Source organism: Tachypleus tridentatus, chromosome 13 (genome assembly GCF_004210375.1).
Source record: "Tachypleus tridentatus isolate NWPU-2018 chromosome 13, ASM421037v1, whole genome shotgun sequence".
Lineage (NCBI taxonomy): Eukaryota > Metazoa > Arthropoda > Merostomata > Xiphosura > Limulidae > Tachypleus > Tachypleus tridentatus.
In genome coordinates this window covers 37,385,562-37,405,058 of record NC_134837.1, presented here as the reverse complement: position 1 = coordinate 37,405,058, position 19,497 = coordinate 37,385,562, and the positions used below count along the sequence as shown (strand labels likewise).

The following is a 19,497-nucleotide window of genomic DNA, read 5'->3' as shown; positions in this document are numbered from 1 at the left end:
AATTTTGTTGTTAAATGATGGGTGGACTAGAGATTTCAAAATGTTGGTTTGAGGTGTGATGTATCAAGAGAAAGAAGTTATCTTTTGTGTATTTAAAATCAAATATTTCTAACAACCCCTAACCTGTAAACCTGTCTTCTGGTTAATGATTCCCGCCGTGAAGAAGGCTAAAAAAAAACGTATTTCTTTAACAATATGCAGGTAAGGTCTGAAAATGGGAATTACAAGGTCGCGGAAGACATCGCGAAATTATTATTAACAGATTTAGGTTTAACAACTTTAAACAATATTTGCGAGTTGCTTCAAAGAACTTGAACAATTATTTTTTTTTTCTATTCCTCGCGATTGAAACGCCAAAGTTTTGAACGGTTATGGTCATTTTCAATCGAACTTTTATATTTTATATGAAATAACCACCTGAAAGCTGAAACTTGTTTCATTAAAGAAATGTACTGACGCTCCACAGTAATCATTGGATAAAAATCACATAAGGGAATCCTTAACAGCTGCGGTACGTGCATTTGTTTTAGGTAGAATTAGAGTAAGTTAGTTTGTGTGTTCTTTCCCTTTCTGGCACGCGTACACCCGATTCGATTTTTATTTCTCATCAGGATCTCTACAAGCCTTCTTTCAAACTGAAAATATTTTAGGCAGGATTAAAATAAATTAATCTATGAGACCTTAAGCGTAATCAAATACATCAGTCAAAATAATTTGACCTCTTGAGTCCAAAAATTGTAAAAGTCTCAAACAATGGTGGCGCCAGATTTCTCTCAATGGGAGAGGGTGGGCATAATGTTATTTCGGTTTCTGGGGGCTATTTGTCTCAAAAGTTTCATCAAGGTGGTTAGTAACCCAAATCTTGTTAAAAAACAGATCTTTTCACAGTTTCACCAACGGTTTCTGAATACTTACTTCTTCATTATATTTCATATTTTTACTGTGGGGGGGATAGAACCTACTCTTGGGGGCAACTATCCCTTGTGGCACAGCCACCGGTCTAAAATCGGTCCAGAGATAAAAGTTTATACACGGGGAAAGGAGATTAACCAAAGTGAGTTTCATGTTGTCCTGGATGTTACAGTAGACAAAGAAATTATAAAAACTTTTATCAGTTGCATACTTCTTGTTCTGATTACTCTTCTCTGGACGCTATTATCTTACATTAACTCTAATTATATTTCTGATTTTATTCTAACAACTAACAGTAACTAGAAATACTTTCGACTAAGCTTTTTACTTAACATTATTGTTCTGTTAAGAATAATATAAAACAAATGATTAGCAGTTAAGTTTTTTTGTAATAATAATCGTAAAAAATATAAGTTTAGAAGGCAGAATTAGTAATTTTCTGGTAAACTAAATTTGAAGGGTTGTGTGTATTAAACAACGTATGAGCTGCTTTGTTGAGTAATTTACAAACGTTTTCTTTTCATTGATTACTTAACAGATTGAACTAGAGTGTTATATTCTCGAACCTACCATTCTTCCCGCTCTGTTGTTATGGAGATTCATTAAGCCTTCTCCTGTAGATGTATCTTCTCCAGAATCAACAAAATCTCTACTGAACTTTGACCCAAACCCAATATCTTCCGAGCAGCCCCCCCATTCCCAGCGTCCTTTTGTATTCCGCATTCGTATTCGATTGTCACAGCCACACACCGTTAGCTCTCCTGTGCTGCAGCCACGGGTAATACTGTACGCTACACCTGCAGAAGAGATTGCGTAGACGTATGCCTTTTCTCGGCTTTCTGTCAAACATAAAACACAACAGTAAACACGATGTTATCTGAAAATTTTAAAATAGAAATAAATAAAACATTTTCCTTTCTTAACGTCTTATTTCAAATATTGGAATATGTTTCCAGTAAATAAGACTAACTATTTCTTGACTTAAAACAGCCAATACACCATTTTTGTTTAACAAATGGAGATTGTTGCATAAAAAATGTAAAAAGAGACAACTATTCAGGAAGGAGAAAAGGTCCGGATTTGTGGATAACACGATACTTATTTTACGTTTAATGCGAAAACGTAAGATATTTACAGCTTTTAAGATTATTAAATGCAGTCAAACACATTAAAACGGAATGTTCACTGTTGGTTAATATATATTACAGGGGCTGGGCGTGACTAACTCATTAACGTGCTTAGTTGCAAATCAAAAGTCTCAAGGCATGATGTCGCTGAACACTCTTCGCACTCTTAGCTGTAAGTGCATTATAGAAGTGACTGCCAATTCCTCCATTCTGTTTATGTAGGTAGTAATTCAATTAGTATTATTTTTATTTTATTTTTTGCCTCTGGTCAACACGTCAAAATTATAAATGATGTCTCTGATGTGTTCATTTAGCTCATTTGTGGATGAACACGCGAGATACTGTATATTAACTTAGTTACCTTAGGTATTATGTTGCTTATATAAGCATACGATCGTTGAATAGAATATAAAACATTAAGTGGTAATTTTACTTGGAACCTCTCGTCTTGTTTGGTGAAAAATACGAACACAAACACAAAGATTACGTGTATCTGCACATGAGAGAAAATGTCTGCATTTTTAAAATAATGATTAACATTATTCGAACTGAAAAGGCTTTAAATCATTCATTTCTATTCTAAGTTATTCATGGAAGTTCGCTTAGAAGATTGATTGTATTTCTAAAAATTGATCCGAAAGATATAAGAATTTATATTGGGGTCTCATATTTGGTCAAATCCCCGCACTTCATGGGCCCCTGCTACACATTTCATTTTAATTTAATATAACACAATGATAACTTCTATAGAATGTTGATGTTTTGAGGTAAGTATGATATTTATTTCACTCTAGGTATCAAGTGTTTTCTATATAACCTTAATCATTGAACGATGAACTTTTTACAACCAATCACTATAACTACTCTCTAACCCAATGACAGTGACAATGAAAGAGTGAATGAGATAGACTATACTGATAGTGTACTTTCTGAAGTTGAGGCACGAAGTTGAAAGTTGATTAGTTTACCAGCAGTCATCTACTTGTATATCACAAGGAAAAACGTCTGCGTGTTACGAAGGTTAACCCTAACAGTGATGAACTATCTTGATGACGGCTGCGGTCTTAAATATTTCAGTGTTCACACTTGGGGGCGCAGTAATCACTCTACACTGTATGCTTGATTGTGATAGAGCTGGCAGTAATATAATTTTTCTTCTGTGTTTGCCCAGTGTGTCAAAGCGATCATGTCTGCATTCTCTCATTTATAATTGTTTTGTATGATTTGTCTTTCATTTTTTATTACAATTCCAATTATCATTACGTTTCTTATTCCTTTACAGTTGCTTCTTGAAGACTTTTTTAATTTTTCACATTCTTTAGAAGTAGGCCATTATTAAATGGTTTTCGTTATGACATCATTTAGTGTTTTAAAAGTAGCGAAGTAATGGATGCACTGGTGCACTAAGTTTGTTTAAGGCCAAGTTCTATTCATTTTATAAACAAATTTGTTCCAACATATGATTTGGTAATGATTTTTTCAGCTTTTTGCGTAACTTCTAAATGAGAATGAATGTAGTTTGTAATATCATCTTTTCAAAACTTGCGTGAATTAAATACATCTAAACAGATCAGTATTTAATATTTTTAGGGGGCGCTGAAAATCATTGAGGGTTTTGCAATACTTTGTTCTGGAAAAAGAAGTAACACTTATCATGCTGAGTGGGCGTTAGGCTTAATGTTACATCGCTAGTGTGGTTATTCCTATTGGCTAATTTGACATTCCATTATTTGTTACGCGTTTTGTTTGGGTTTTTTTTTCACTAGGCTTTTTAGTAAATGTAATTGTGTGTGCTTAAACTTTGTAAAGCCTGAATTTTTGCAGAAAAGAATTCCTCTAAAGATCTTGTGAGATTTTTTAGAATTTATTTTTTTGTCTAGTAGTTAAAGTTTCGATTCAAATGTCCCTGTATTTTTGTTGCTTTATTTTGTGATTGCAAGTAGTTTTAATTTTTGAAACTAATAATTACTCAGAAATAAAGTATACTGTCGCTGTACAATTATATTACTTTTTTCTTCTATGTTAAGTAAAATACACAGCCTAAACTCAGAGGAATGTAAACAAACGTAAACTAGTTTAAACTCGTATATAAGTAGTATTCACTAATTGTTGAATGAAATTATAAGTTTCATATACATCTGCATGGCACAGCAATGTATCTGTGGACTTACAACGCTAAAATCTTGTTTCAATACCCGTGGTAGGCAGAGCTGTATAAGCCCATTGTATATTTTTCTGATTAACTTCAAACTTAACCTATGCATTGATGTGCACAAGAGACAGTAAAACTCCTTCCTACATTTATGTCCCATGACTGCCCTTTTACTCTTTTATAACAATTATCAACAACTACGAGCAGATACATCTGATTCTACACTTTGCTTACTGGAAGTTATAAAGAAAGAAAAAAAGGATTTCACCTTTGAAATAAATAGAACACGTGGTCTTGTAATCTTCACAACAGAAACAATTGTTGTAATATGTTATTAAGTGCTAATACAGAAAAATTCAACGTTTAGTTATAGATTATAAATTCTTTTATAAGACCAATTGAATAGGAATAAGAGAGGATCTGACTGCTTCTTATGATTTTTTACACTATGCGTAAAATTACAGAAATTTTCTACTAGTAAATTCTATCTACAAAACCTACTTAACCTTCTACAGGAATAAGTGTCATTAATCAGAATTGTAAATTGGTATCAAACAAGACTCTCGTGATTAGAAGTAACAAAATATTTAATTTTCAGTTTTTAATGCAAGTACAGCATCGTTAAATAGAATAAAGTTAATGCCGTTTCAGTGCTGAAGGATAACCTTACAGATATTAAAGTTTATAATGTTCCATACAGTAACCTATTGGACAATTTCTTTGCTTGATGACCCTATTAATTTTTTTATTATTAATCTATAAAAAACGCACGATTTTGGAAGACAAAAATTCAGCAGTTTAGCGGTATAAAATGAAATTACATGTTGTCTTTCTTAAACTTCTGAACTGACTATTAAATTTATATTTTAATTTGTGAAATAAAAAGTTACTTACTTTGCATACATAACATAGAACGTTTATCTCACTGCAATTCGTGTTTTTGATTTGAAATTTAACTGTTCTTTAAAAACTGTGTTCAAGTGAAGTTTCACATCATTCATCAAGCACTTTAGAAGTGGCTTGATTATTGAATCCTACTGCTTCGTTTATAATTATTACAAAAATCTGACTTTGAATTTTATCACGAGGTTCTTTTGCTGTGTTTTTCAGTTTTTGCACAACAATACTTTTTGACTTTAGCCTAGGGATCCATTGTTGAATTAGCAGTTTCACGGAGCAGTGTTTACTTATTTTAACTTAGGGGACTCATCACTCTATAAGCAGTTTCACAGAACAATTCAATACTCATTGACATTAGTATAGGATGCCATTACCATATAAGCAATTTTACAGATTATTACTTACTAAATTTCATGTAAAGAGCCATCGCTGTATTAGCAGTCTTATAGAACAATACCTACTTACTTTAGGGTAGGAAACCATCACTTTTATTAGCAGTTTTAACCTCCATCCCATCAAGGCATGATCGCCCTTTCAGTCATTGGAGCATTATAAAGTTACTCGTTGGTAAAAGAGTAGCTCACGTGTCGGGGGTTGGCAGTGTTAATTAGTTGCCTTCCCACTAGTCTTTCTCTGCTAACTTAAGGACGACTAGCGCAGGTAGCCCTCGGGTAGTTTTGCGTGAAATTCAAAACAAACTAAACCATTCAGATTACATGATTGGTCACCTGAAACCTGGTTTGCATAAAACTAAATAGCGAAAGTGATATTATTTCGTTATTATAATATCATAAATTCCACTAATCTATTGTTTTGTGCAATATATCTAAGACTTCCATTTTATGACCAGTCTTGAAATACCCATAAACCCGACTACCTGTTGGTCTTTGTTAATGTGTTTATAAAAGTTATTTAACTTACGACACAAAAGGTTTTAGTTTAAATTGCTGTTTTTATCGTTAATGTTTACATTTTCCCCTTTCTGCAAACATAGATTACAGTGACTAGAATTAATACATACGGACACAGCTTTTACTTCAGAATTTTGTTTTATTTTTTATTATCCAATAATATGCTTTACGACCTTATTACGTCTTTTTCCTACACAAGTACCATCAAAATTAGTAGAAAAATGAATGTATGTATTTTAGACTTGATTTCTAAAAATTCCAAACTTGAATACTTGTTTCTAATTGTCAGTCTCAAGCATTACATACATGAGGGGGTGGGACTTGCTTGAACAGTATATTATGTAACCAGAAATTGAAGACGGTCTATTTTGATCATTATTCGCTTTGAACATTGACATAAAGCATATTTAAAATTTAATTACACAAATTCAGTTTTAATGTTGACTTTCACATCAGTCAGTGTGCTGGGACGAATCAAATATCCTTGAAAGAACAGTTCAGTAACGAGAGGTCGGGTATTATTTTATCAGTTGGTTTCATGTGTCTGGTGTTGTGCTTTCTTTTTATTTACCAGAAGATTACAGAGTTCTATCAGTGCGTTGTAAACTATATATCATCTGGATGCATTAATTGTTAGACGACGACCATTTATCCGTAAACTGACAGTGGGATGACTCTTCTACTCGTGGACTGAAATTGGAAAAGGTATAATTTCTTCGTGGTTTTCGGTAGATGTTAGTTGGTTTAACCTTAAATTTATTGACAATGGTTGTTTGTTCCAGAACAGGATTGTTGGATTGTAATTGTTCCATTTCTAGATTGTTTGCTTAGTCTGGATTGTTGGATTGCTATTGTTTCATTTCTCGATTGTCTGTCTAGTCTGGAGTGTTGGAGTGCTAATGTACCGTTTTAAGATTATCTGCTTAGCATGAATTGTTGAACTTGACTGTTCTGTTTCTAGACGGTCTGCTTAGCTTGGATTGCTGGACTGTAATTGGACTTAATGAGGGTACCTCTCACGGAAGGTTCTTTATTTTCAGTTTACTCCTTCTGGGATCTAAAAATCCACCCATGTATATTACAGTGGGTGGTGACCTGTGAAGGGAAAGAGAAGATCCTGGTGGTTGAGTGATGTCAGGGGCACTACAACACCTATTTTGGCTATGAATTTCTATAGACGGATGGCTTTGGTGTGCCCCCACAGAATCAGTTAATGCCCATGTTCAGCAGATCAAACATCAAAGCAAAAAGGAATATTGGATTAAATTCACAACTAGCATCTCTTCTGCCACCTGATCCAAAGTCATATGGTACAAGATTCGGTAGGTCAATGGGAGATATTCTACCTATTCTCTTTCCATTTTGCTCTTCAATGACCAGGACGTTGCTGATGTTCAAAACATTTTTTAAACTCGTGGCGAGAGCTTTTCTCACTTTTCCAACGCTCCTGTTTCTTGGTCATCATGTGTCGAGCAGAACGATCACTTTCTTCCTTTCAAGCTAATCGTCTCTATGACTATAAACGCCCCTTATGCTGGCAGAAGTCAAGCTTGCTCTTCACAGATCTGGCAGTACATTTGTCGAACCTGATGATGCTCGGTATTAGATGCTGCGCCATACCTCTCATTCATCTCTTACTCTTCTTCTGATTGTCTTTAACAAGATCTGGCAAAATAATGTTTTTCCAACGCTTGGCACAAGGATATTGTTCTACCTTAGTCTAAACCTAGGAAGGATCCCAGTGTTTCTTCTAATTACCGTACACTTGCTTTAACTATCTGTTTCTGTACAGTCTTCGAGTTGTATGCCATTTCTATTGACCTATATTAAGTAGAAGCTATACAGTATACTTATTTTACCATTTCCATTGACTCTTTTAGGCCTCTAGTGGCTATGTAATAGCTTCACGTTAGTTCTCATCCTGTTCTCGTCGATATTGCAACTGGACCATTTTTCTCTATTTTCCATTACTGTTTAGTTTTTCTTAGATAATTTACTGTATCAATACTTGCAAGAACGATCAAGCTGACACTGCAGCTAAGTCAGTCTGCTCTGGTTCTCTCACAGCCATGCCTGTCCCACACATGGACTACAGCCCTATATTCAAGGCACGGATTCGCACCAGTTAGCAATTGACTTGGGGTGAGCAACGTCATAACTACCTTTTCCAGATCAAACCTTCTGTTACTCTTTGACTGTCCAATTTCTGTAAGGATCGGAACGAGGAAGTTGTCTTGAATAGGCTATGCATTGGTCACAGTTTTTTATCTGAAACTTATCTACCAATGTGTGTCCTTTGTGACACTTAAGTCACAATAGCCCATATTTTAGTGTCATGCGATCTTTACAACTGTGAGTGGAGGCACCATTTTAGACATCTATTTTCTATGAGCTTACTCCTGATGCTGGATTGTGCTATTGGCAATGATGATACTGTACAACTTGATTGTGCTTTAAACATTTTGGTATTTTTAATTCTATTTGAGTCTTTTATCTGAATTTTGAGCATTGTGTAGTTTTATCTCGATTTATTTTTATATTTTACAGAATTTTGCTTTTACGATTCATATCGATTGTTTGACGAAGACAGCTCAGTTGCTTTACACAGAAAACTCCAAACAACCAACAAACTAGAAGGCTGGACTGTGATTTTTCCGTTTCTCGATTGTCTGCCTGGTGTGGATTATTGGGCAATGCACCGTCAGCTCAAAGAACATTGCAACGGGAAAATTATTCAAAGTATTAACGAAAAACGCGCTAATGTTTCTGTTATGATCCTTTAAATTCATTTCCAATTTATAATAAAAGGCTTTGGTATACATAACACAATTAATTTTTTTTTTTTTACTTTACTGGATTTTTCGTTGATGCAATAGCATTAGAATTTTATAAGTTTTTATTTACTTACTAATGGCTAAAATTCCACCAAACACGGAAGAGATGTTGTTAAACGTTGTACAGTTCCATCGACTCATCTGAAACTGGTGTTGACACTCTTCTATTCCAATCTTGGCTCCTCGACTTACAGTATGTAAAATGTTGTAGCTAAGACTACACAGCTCTCTTTGGCGTTCCACGAGGTAATAGAGCTGCTTACATTGGTTGGCGTAAGATGTCGGTTTCAGTTCCATTGTACTCTGGTACGTGCTAGGCATGCCCAAAAGCCTAGAGAGACAGAAAACACATATGAGTTAGCATATTTATCTCTAGTATCATATTCTTGAAATCGTACGTGATTGTTCTCGGTAAATTACAATTTTGTAAAAGTGCATAATATTGTGTGTTGTACTCAGTATATTTGGATAAATATCGTGTAATGATATAGTGAAAGCTGGTCTGAGTAAATCATCTTTGAATACAGTGCTATATGCGCAGTAACTTGGGTAACATTCTGCGTTGGTATTGTATAGTAGTTTAGATACTCCTCGATATTTTGCTTAAAGAAGATATGGCATTGTGTTCTATATACATACTTTAAAACAGGCCATAGTAGATGTGTATAGTAATTTCAGGGAAAGGTTTTATGCAGTAGCTTAGATACTATGTCACAATGTTTTGTATTCTGACTTAGAAAAGATACCACAACATGTTGTACTATGGATTAGAGAACACAGAAAAATAAGCTCTTTACTATGGGCTGTGCACTATGGTTTGGATAATCTACCAAAATATGTTGTGTACTATGTGTTAGAAAAGGTACTATAGTAAGTTGTCTACTATGGTTTAGAAAAGCTATCACAAAATGGATTATGAAGGATATCACAATAGTGTGAGCTAAATTAGAGAAGCCATCACGATATGATTGGTTCAGTAACTTATAAATGAGCCACATTGTAAGTATACGGTTTGAAGAATTTTTTGAATGTGTCGCGTGCGATTTCGCAGAAAATGTGACATAATTTATTATGTACACAAGAACGGAGAACATTTCTAAATATTTTCTGTACGGTAGCATACAATGTCTTATTCATGAACTGTAGCTTAAGTACGGTATTGTATATATGCACTGTAGTTTAAGTACGATTGCGTTATATACAGTAGCTGAGACAATTTTGTCAATATAAATATACACACTAAATGTTTAAGATAAACCAGCTATTTGTTTAGGAGATCATAAAGAACCTTGAAGTCAAATAAATGTGTTATGTCAGATGTTTAAAAAACGCAACTTAAAACAGTTAGAGTGGAAAGATATATAGTGTGCATTTATTTATAGCGCCATGCACGATCAGTGTTGACGTTCGTGTAGAATAGAATGAAAGAGCTTGACCTATTAGTTCTTACTTGTGGAACAGGATAACTAAAACTGTGATATCGTTGTGTTTCATACCACAACACACTTTTATTAAAAACAGTATAATTAATGTTTTGAACGACTATATAAGAGTGACAACGTCTTTGTAATTATGAATATAAAAAAGGCCTATACGTGATCTTTACTATATGCTTAGCACAATGTTCATATAATAACAAAAAAAAAGTGACAGGCTTTTCCGTGTTTATTTAAAATAACTCAGTCTTTGTTTTTAGATCTAATATTTTCACCAAACGTAAACGTTCTCGTACAATTTGCACGTGATTCTGGCTCTTCGAATTTGTCGGTAGATCAAAAGACCCTGGGAAAGAATTCAACTTCTGATAATTCCATCGATGTCTCGATTTTTCTGCAAACAATATAAAAACAATTTAAAGAACGTACTCGGTCTTGACTCTCGTCAGGTGTTTCTCAGTGTGGTAGAAGAGAAATGTTTTACACATAAAAATAAATATTTATTTATCTTTCGGCTAATGGCCTGGCGGGCGTGAGTTCGGCTTGCAATCTGCTGGTCTCGGATTCCAATTATTGTTCACGAATATGCTCGCCCTTTCAGCAGTGGGGTGTTAAAATATGACAGTCAATCTCACTATTCGTTGGTAAAAGAGTAGCCCAAGAGTTGGGGGTTGTTGATATTACCAAGCTGCCTCTCCTCTAGTCTGCTACTGATAAATTAGGAACAGCTAGCGCAGATAGTCTTGGAGAGATCTGCGCGAGGTTCGAAACAAATCAAACAGTTTTTGGCTAATCATCAGCAAACAGTCTATAACTGTAAAGTTTATTTTCTGTGACCGAGAATTCTGATGGCAAGATTACACGTTGTCTAAAAAGTAAAATAGGCTTTGTTTATTTATTTCCTAGTGTAAATATAAATCTTGTATCTCTTCACAGTATAAATCAATTATGATATTTCTGATTTTAATAAACATTAGAATTTATAAATATATTGCACACACACATAATTTGTTTCAGCATTTTTTCTAGTTTTTTCAGTGAATCTATTTTTGAACTTCTATAAAAACTTCAGTAAAATTTAATGTAACTTATTTTTCTATATAATATACGTGTTAGTGTGGCTATATTTAAACGCCAGAGCGCTTACGTGATAAAGATAATATTCGTATAACGTCCACAACAGTTGGTGACAATAAGCCTAACTGTAATTACTTAACATTATACCATTTAGATCAACTTTCTTGGTAGCAGATATCCACAGGAAATCCACTGTTAAAGCTACCAAAGAAAAACTTTATGAAGTTAACCCTAGTGGTAGGTATCTAGTAAATATGAGATATTTTGAATTTTTACTGAGTTAGTCTTAGTAGAAAATGTCTACTGAAGACCAGCTATCCTAAAAAGTTTTGAGTTAGGGCTATAAGCGGTTTTCCGGTGGATACTAACTGCTCAGAAGGTTTTCCAGATTAACCCTAATAGTAGATATGTAGTGAATATTAGATATTTTGAACGTTTTTAACTTAGCCTTAGTAGTAAATCTGTATTTAATATAAGCTATCCCGGAACTGTTTGAGTTAGGCTTAATAGTGTCTTTCTAGTGAATATTTGCTCAGAAAGTTTTCCGAGTTAACTCTAGTAGTGGATGTGTAATGAATACGTCAGTGTGTTTGTAGTTTTTTTTAATCAGAGCTACGTCGGGCTGTCACCTGAGCTTGTCGAGGGGATTCGAATCCCTGATTTTAGCGTTGAAATCTGTAGACTTACCGCTGCCCCTGCAGGGTATATTACTACGCAAAGGAAACATCCCGTGTTTATTTCGTTGAAATTAGATAGCATGAAAAAAGGTCCCAAACATGTCAGCATTAATACTGAACATTCAATATCTGCCGGAAATGATATTTTCTAATATGGTAGTAATTATATTATGTAAGTTAATTTTTCTTCGTATACAAATGTAGTATATTTGAAATTCCATTTGACAGGAAATAAAGCATTGGTAATGTTTATTTGTAATTCATGCAATGCTATTAAACGTCATGAAATAACCGCAGTTGAACTAGTACAAAAACTTTCAGTATGTTGTAGTAAAACGATTTTTAATATACAAATAAGACACGTGACAACTTCAGCTGATGTAAAGTTACAATGGACAGGGTGTACCATAACAACATTTTGATATTTTTTTACTTTTCTGTAAATAGCATATGACCATCAAAAATTAATCGTTTTGGGGAAAATTATGTAACAACCACATTCGACGCAAAGTACTAATATACTCAGACTAAGTATTTATAATTTTCAAAACGGGTATATCTCTCTCACTTAAGTGCATCGAAAACAAAGAATTATGAATCAACTAAGGGCACCAGGATCGTCGGGAAATACACGTGTAACAAATCCGACTAGTCAGTCGTGGAAAATAAAGTGCAACGATTTGTAACAGGTAAAAAGAATATATGAAATACAAAGGTCAATGGCTAAAGCCACCCACGTGTCTAAGGTAACAAGCAGTACGTAACAGAATCAAGAAGGGTCTCTATCTGCAAAAGCGACACAAAATCATGTCTAACACAAGCTGCTTCCACACCATATTCATTCAACCAAGCAGGCTTTAGCAGCTAGAGAATTAAATGGGTATTTATAATATTTTGTACAAATACATATCACTCAAGTCATCTATAGCGTAAAACATTAGTATCATACACTGGATGATAGAAAGCAACCAGGGAGAAGTGGTGTGCTTTCTACGGAGGGCAATGGAAACAACGTAGCAGAGCTATTGTTAAGATGCATAATCGTCAAACTGAGCATGAGTGAACGTGGTGATATGGACTGAAACGCTGATGAAATTCCAAAATCGATTTATTATAACGTATTGAAACACTGTATTAAAGTGTAGTATGTCACAACTGTCAATATTCTTGTTCCTTAATTAACAAAATGGGTAGGTTTTAGTAATTATTAATTCAAATACGTATCTGAGTCATTTCTAATGTATTTTTACCTGAAGCATTCAAAATTTACATACTATTTTTCATACGTGTGATCTCGTATTTCTAGAATAATTTTTGCTAATATTACTTTTAAGCCTTTTTTGAGGTACTCAGAAAATTAAGACCAAAATTAGGACAAGTACAAGTTTTTTTCCCGGCAACTTCATTTAACGACTTTAATGCTTATATAACATTAAGAATATAGGGTTAGCAAGCAGCCGTGTAATTTCCTGTAAAGATAGTACACGTGAATGAAACAACCCAGCGCAGTTTAAAACTGCCGAGTAAACAAAATGTCTCCCATTTGCAGGTCTGTTTGTTCTTGTTTAGATTACTACTGTCATCTGGTGATATATGTGAGGGGAAAATATTTCGAGTGTAATAAGACAGTTATTGTTAAATATTTTGCGTGCTTTATTTTTACCGACTTCTAATCAGTTTACCTGCTTTTTAGTTAAATTCATTAACATGAGTCAGTAAAGTATGCTTTAGTTCGAATGTTTTATCTCAATCTTACTTTTCCGTTGAATTAAACACATTTCAGGTATTAGTTCAGATTTAGACGTTCGTCTGCGAGACAACTTTGAATTATTCGGGTAACTGTAAATAGTTTGTTTTAATTATAATAGAAGGTTACTAACTAACATTAAAACGTTGAAGATTAATTCATTAAAATCGGAAACATTGTAATTAATTTACACTAATAATGATGCATGTTAGTATATGACGTATTAGTGTTGAACGTACATAAAACTTAACACTGCCCCAGGTCGTATACTCGTAGGAACATTACAGTTTTGGTATATTATCAGATATTCATTTCTATAAAGTGAACGAGTTTTTAAAAAAATTATTTAATACATTTGAGTAATTACAGTTAATTAGTTTTGACTTGAAAACGTGTATCAACGTACCAGTGATACTACAATATCACTGTTAATGAAAATGGGTTGGATAGTTCAACAGTAGCCCCACCCGTGGTCCCGTGCCACAGATTACCTATTTCTTATTCTTGTATTTAAATTATAAAGTCATTTTGTTTAAATATTTGAATTGAAGATTAGTTATAGGTAATTAATAATATACATTTATTAATTCGCAGGAATTGTGTAATATTATCTAACTGATGCTGGGCAAGCTCAAGTCGGATTAATGCATTCACTATAAAATGTTTACTGACATTCGTTTTCTAAGTTTCTGAGCTCCTGTGTACTTTAAGTCAGCAAAAGTGTTTGTACATCATCTCCCAATATCAGTTTATCCTGTATTTGATCAGTTAATGATAAACAGGTAGGTAAATGAAGAAATGTATGTTACTGATTTTTCGAGGAGTGACATTTTGAATGCATTTAATATGACAGTAATTTTAATTTCGAAAAATTCCCTGGTTTTAGGTTCTGTATATAACTTAGGTAAGCGGTCTGGGTCCCAAGCGTAACCTAGTAGTTAGCGTGTCTAACTGGGAATACGAGAGAGTCGACTTCAAGACATGCGCTACCGAACACGATTGGCTGACACTTTCATTTGTGATGAATTATGAAATGGTTCCTTAGCCCCCTTTGTTCGTAAGGCATCCTTTGGGTAAATAAATGGACAAACTCTTGTTTATGTCGCACGTGTTTCAGATCATAGAAGGTTAGGGTAATCGCCAGTTTAAGTTGAAATGTGATGTGTTCGCTATAGATTGTAAGCACTACATTTTATTTCTTAGAAACGCAAACATTATTTTTTATTATTATTATATATTATTTTTTGTAGCATAAATACTGTCATCTTTCCTTGTTATGTAGGAATGATTTCAATGACAAGTAATCAACCAGCATGACCAGGTTGTTAAGGCGCTCGACTCGTAATCTGAGGGTCGCGGATTCGAATCCCCATCTCACCAAACATGCTCGCCCTTTCAGCTGTACGGGCGTTATAATGTTATGGTCAATCCCACTATTCGTTGGTAAAAGAGTAGCCCAAGAGTTAGCGCTGGGTGGTAATGTCTAGTTTTCTTCTCTCTATCTTTACACTATAAATTAGGGGCGGCTAGCGCAGATAGCCCTCGTGTAGCTTTGCGCAAAATTCAAAAACAAAACAAGTAAGTAATTACATACTTAGTTCCTCCCGGGTATAACAAATATATATAACCAAACACCTAGAGAGAGAGAGCGAACGATGAACATACTTAGATAAATAACCACTTTATCAACACTGGTATAGAAAACTAACCTGATAGTGTTGCTACTCTGGTTTCAAGAATCTGGGTAATAATATGAAAATACGTTGGTCCGTAATGGGACAAAACTTGATCACCAACTTTGGGCCACAAATACGTTTGTACACGATACAACTTCTAACAAGAAATGTGTGAAATGTGCTCTAAGTTAGTGTCTATACGTAGAAACACACGTGGATATTGACTCATGTTCATGTTACCTTTGGCTTTTGTAGTCTAACCTTGTAAAGGCCATTTGCACAAAACAACACGTAGACGTCACCGTCTGGAAGGTATCCTGAAGTGTAGAACTGTAGGTAGGCTTTAAATTGGGTAATCATAAATCCACCGAAGGGTTATTTCCAGTCTATGGATACAATGCCGACTGCATGGAGATGATGCTCGAACACCAACCAGTACAAGGTCGACCACGGGCCATAACACCATCAGAAAACTATTACGTTTTACTTTAGTGCCTCTATACCAACCGTATCTCTGTAAAGGCACGAAGAGCTTCAAACAAAGAGCATGCGCACCAACCCATAAACAAGGGCGTGTTTGAAGTGGTGCCGTGAACATGTCTTCTGGACACCATATTAGTTGAGCCGTGTTATTTTTACAGGAAGTTAAGATTCAGGTTACGATATGGCGCGTGACATATACTCATCTCGAAGGAACATACAAGCAGCCTGTGAACATCATGAAAGTAGATTCTCGCAGCAGTGGAAGTTAGAAGTCACAGCATACAGTGTCATCCCGAGGTATAAAATGATGAACTTCTGTATATTTACATCAGACCATATGCAAGTGGTTCTGCATATAATTACCTATTAGTGACTGATAACATATGTTCCATGAAGACGTACTGTCTTCCTTCAAGCTCCTCAAGATAGGAAAACATCGCTTATGCTCTCGTAGGTCACCACAATTTTTGTAAGGTTGTCAAAAGAAACCACACCTCCATGGAGTATTTCTCAATTGCGGTTTACAATTCGACGTTTTCGTTGTTTTAGGATTTTCTCTCTGGGCATTCATTAAGCATGAAATTAAATATATTTTTGATCTTTATCACACATTGCCGTATGCCCCATGAGAAGAACTGGGCAGCTGCCTAGAATACAATGCTTTGAAAGGGCTCAACTCTTGCGAAACATGGACGAACAATTTTTATAAACCTACAGCTTTGATAAGGAAAAATAAAACAAAATGCGAAACAATAACAACAAAAAAAGAACAGTATTTATAATATACTATATTCTATTCCACAAAGTTACACAGACAATACCAGTGGAATAGAATGCAATTTAAGACTATTCAGAATTGAACATTTAATAATGAAAATTTATATAAAGGTCCTATCTTGCGAGCGCTTACTTCCGACTCCGTTAGGGGAGCTTGTGAAACACCATATCCATTTGTTCTATAATTTTACCCATTTTGCGTTCGCTTCTGCAGATTACTTTTATTTCTCACAGGCAGAAGGGGGGATTCTTAAACAATTTATGTCTTGGGCTCCACAAATAATGGTTTTGGCATCATGCGGCCATGGAGTCCACATCTGGTGATAAATCGTACACCATTTTGCCTTTATTTGTATTTCAGGTTTATAGCTTAACTTCTGGACATCAGTCACTACATCAATAAGATTAAGATGTTTTTGGTAAGACCAGTATCCATAATTCTAATAAAAACTAGATTTTTTTCTTACGTGCACAGCATAAACTTAAAAATAATTAACAAATTTATGTAAAGCTGTTGATATATTACATTGGTTCGTGGGCCTGGCATGGCCAGGTGGTTAAGGCACTCGACTCGTAACCTTAGGGTCGCGAGTTCAAATCTTCGTCACACCAAACATATTCGCCCTTTTAGCCGTGGGAATGATTTAATGTGACGGTCAATCCCACTATTCGTTGGTAAAAGAGTAGTCCAAGAACTGGCGGTGGGTGGTGATGAATAGCTGCCTTCCCTCTAGTCTTACACCGCTAAAGTAGGGACGGCTAGAGCAGATAGCCCTCGAGTAGCTTTGCGCGAAATTCAAATCAAACCGAACCAATCTTTACTTTGTTACCAATAGTTAATTGTCTCAGAATTGTTTGAGGTTTTTCAACTTCGCATAAAGTATATTTTATTCTTTACATTCATACGTTAGTGAAAAAGATTTTGAAGTTAATAAAGGGTAAGTTATATTTGAAACATCTAGGAATATACAAATCAGAAGGTCTCGATAGCCGATGTAAAGTAACGGGCAAATGATATATATCAGAACTTGGAACTATATTTTGACCTTACTAAGCGTTACGTATATCTTGTGATGCCATCGAAACTAATCACTTTGAGAAAGGGTATGTAATAGTATTTTTTCACGCAAAATATTTATACACTCAGATCATAAAAATGTGTTCAGTTTAGCGATTTAAAATTTCTCAGAGGAGATATCCTTTGTACTCAACGACACTGTAAAATAAAGCAGTATGGATCAGCTTGGTTACCAAGGGCGATTCAGAAAGTGATCTGCAAAAAGTTGTACCTCAGTCGTGGTAGTGAATGCGTGAGTGAATCCGTGATCATAAAGTTCAGTTACTAAAGCTGTCACGTGCTTCAGAGAACAGTACACAGCCTTATCAAGAAGTATATATATATATATATATATATGTCTGAAAAAGCGAGTTACGTGTGCACAACTATGATACACCTGTAGCAACTGGAGAATGGAAGATACTGGTCAAGTTGATTATGTATTTTTCTGCGATCATGCCGTTGAACAGGAGTTAAAATCTATCGTCTTTGTAAATTAAGTGATTTACAGAAGGTTTGCAGAGAGGAGAAGTGGTTTTAGGCATAATAGTCTTACGATGGATCCTGCAGAGCTATTGCAAAGATGCATGGTCGTCATATAGAGCATGACCGGACATGGGTTGTAAACTCCAAAATTGTTTTAGTATAAAGTGCTTAGTCTATGTATATGTAATGTTACACAGTGTTTCTGGTTTCTATTGCGTTTCGTATTGTTACTCTTTTAGTGTGAAACGATAGCCACTTCAAAGTCACTTTATTCCAGTTCCCAACAGAAGATATTGACAAACGTTTACGTTTTATTTTACGGACTTTTATTTGTTATTAAAACAATAGTTGGTGCATTCTGTTTAAGAATAAAGAACTGTATATTTTGTACTAACCGTGTACCAAAAAAAGTATTATAGTAACCAATACAATTATGGTGCTTTGGAGGAAACATCTCGGTGATTATAATCATTTTGAAGTGTGCTGTATAGAACACTGTTGTTATTGTTTGCTGTATCAAAGCAAATCTTAGCTTTGGTATATGGATACCTCTGTTAACAGTCTTATATTGAAATCATTATATATTCAAATAACATCATCACAAAAGTTCTCCTGAAGAAAAATAGTGAACTATTCGAAAGCGCTAGAGTTTTGAGTTTCTTTCAAAAATCATAATCACAGAGATAAATGACACAGAGTGCTTTTCTGCAGACATTTGGTGTATAATACTCGAAATGCTCTTTTTGTTTTCTATAGAAATTATTCAAATAAGTAATAATTCAGATTTTCGCCACTGAGATGCATTTACTCGCAATTTTAGTCCCAACATGATAAATGTTTCTTCTTTCTTAAGTTTCATTAATTACATTATATTTTATTATCGTGGTATAGACATGAAATTCCTTGCATAATATTTTATTTTACGTTTTCAATCTAGAATTCGAGAAAAAATATCGGACGTCATTTCAGAATATTGAGCGAAACTAACAAAAATGGCGGATACCAATACTTGTCAAACCTGAAATCTATATTCATTAAACCAAATGAACTGAAAATAAACTTGGAGGTATCATATTCCATTACTGTTTCAAATATGTTTATTTAAACGTGTCTTTTATCTGATAAGGTTTAAGAGTACTCGGAAGCTTGCCTAAATATTTTTTTTAAAGAACACCATCGTTTGGAGACGAGCGATTATGTATTTAGTTTCTGCATTTTTCTTTTCTTTATTTATTAAATTTGTGT

The 19,497-nt window shown here is 34.4% G+C and overlaps 1 protein-coding gene across 2 annotated transcripts in view; it reads right to left on the bottom strand.

Moving 5' to 3' along the window:
* Positions 1-19,497, bottom strand: part of LOC143236992 (protein Wnt-4-like) — a 34,084-nt gene that overhangs the window by 7,606 nt on the left and 6,981 nt on the right. The window contains exons 1-3 of one of the 2 annotated variants that reach the window (XM_076475769.1): positions 15,483-15,900; positions 8,911-9,167; positions 1,483-1,751 (exon numbers count right to left, since the gene is read on the bottom strand). In XM_076475769.1, coding sequence (XP_076331884.1) covers positions 1,483-1,751; positions 8,911-9,157 — 516 coding nt within the window. In that variant the 5' untranslated portion in view covers positions 9,158-9,167; positions 15,483-15,900. Of the gene's footprint in view, positions 1-1,482; positions 1,752-8,910; positions 9,168-15,482; positions 15,901-19,497 lie in introns of those variants that run through there. The other variant, XM_076475768.1, reaches the window with a different exon arrangement.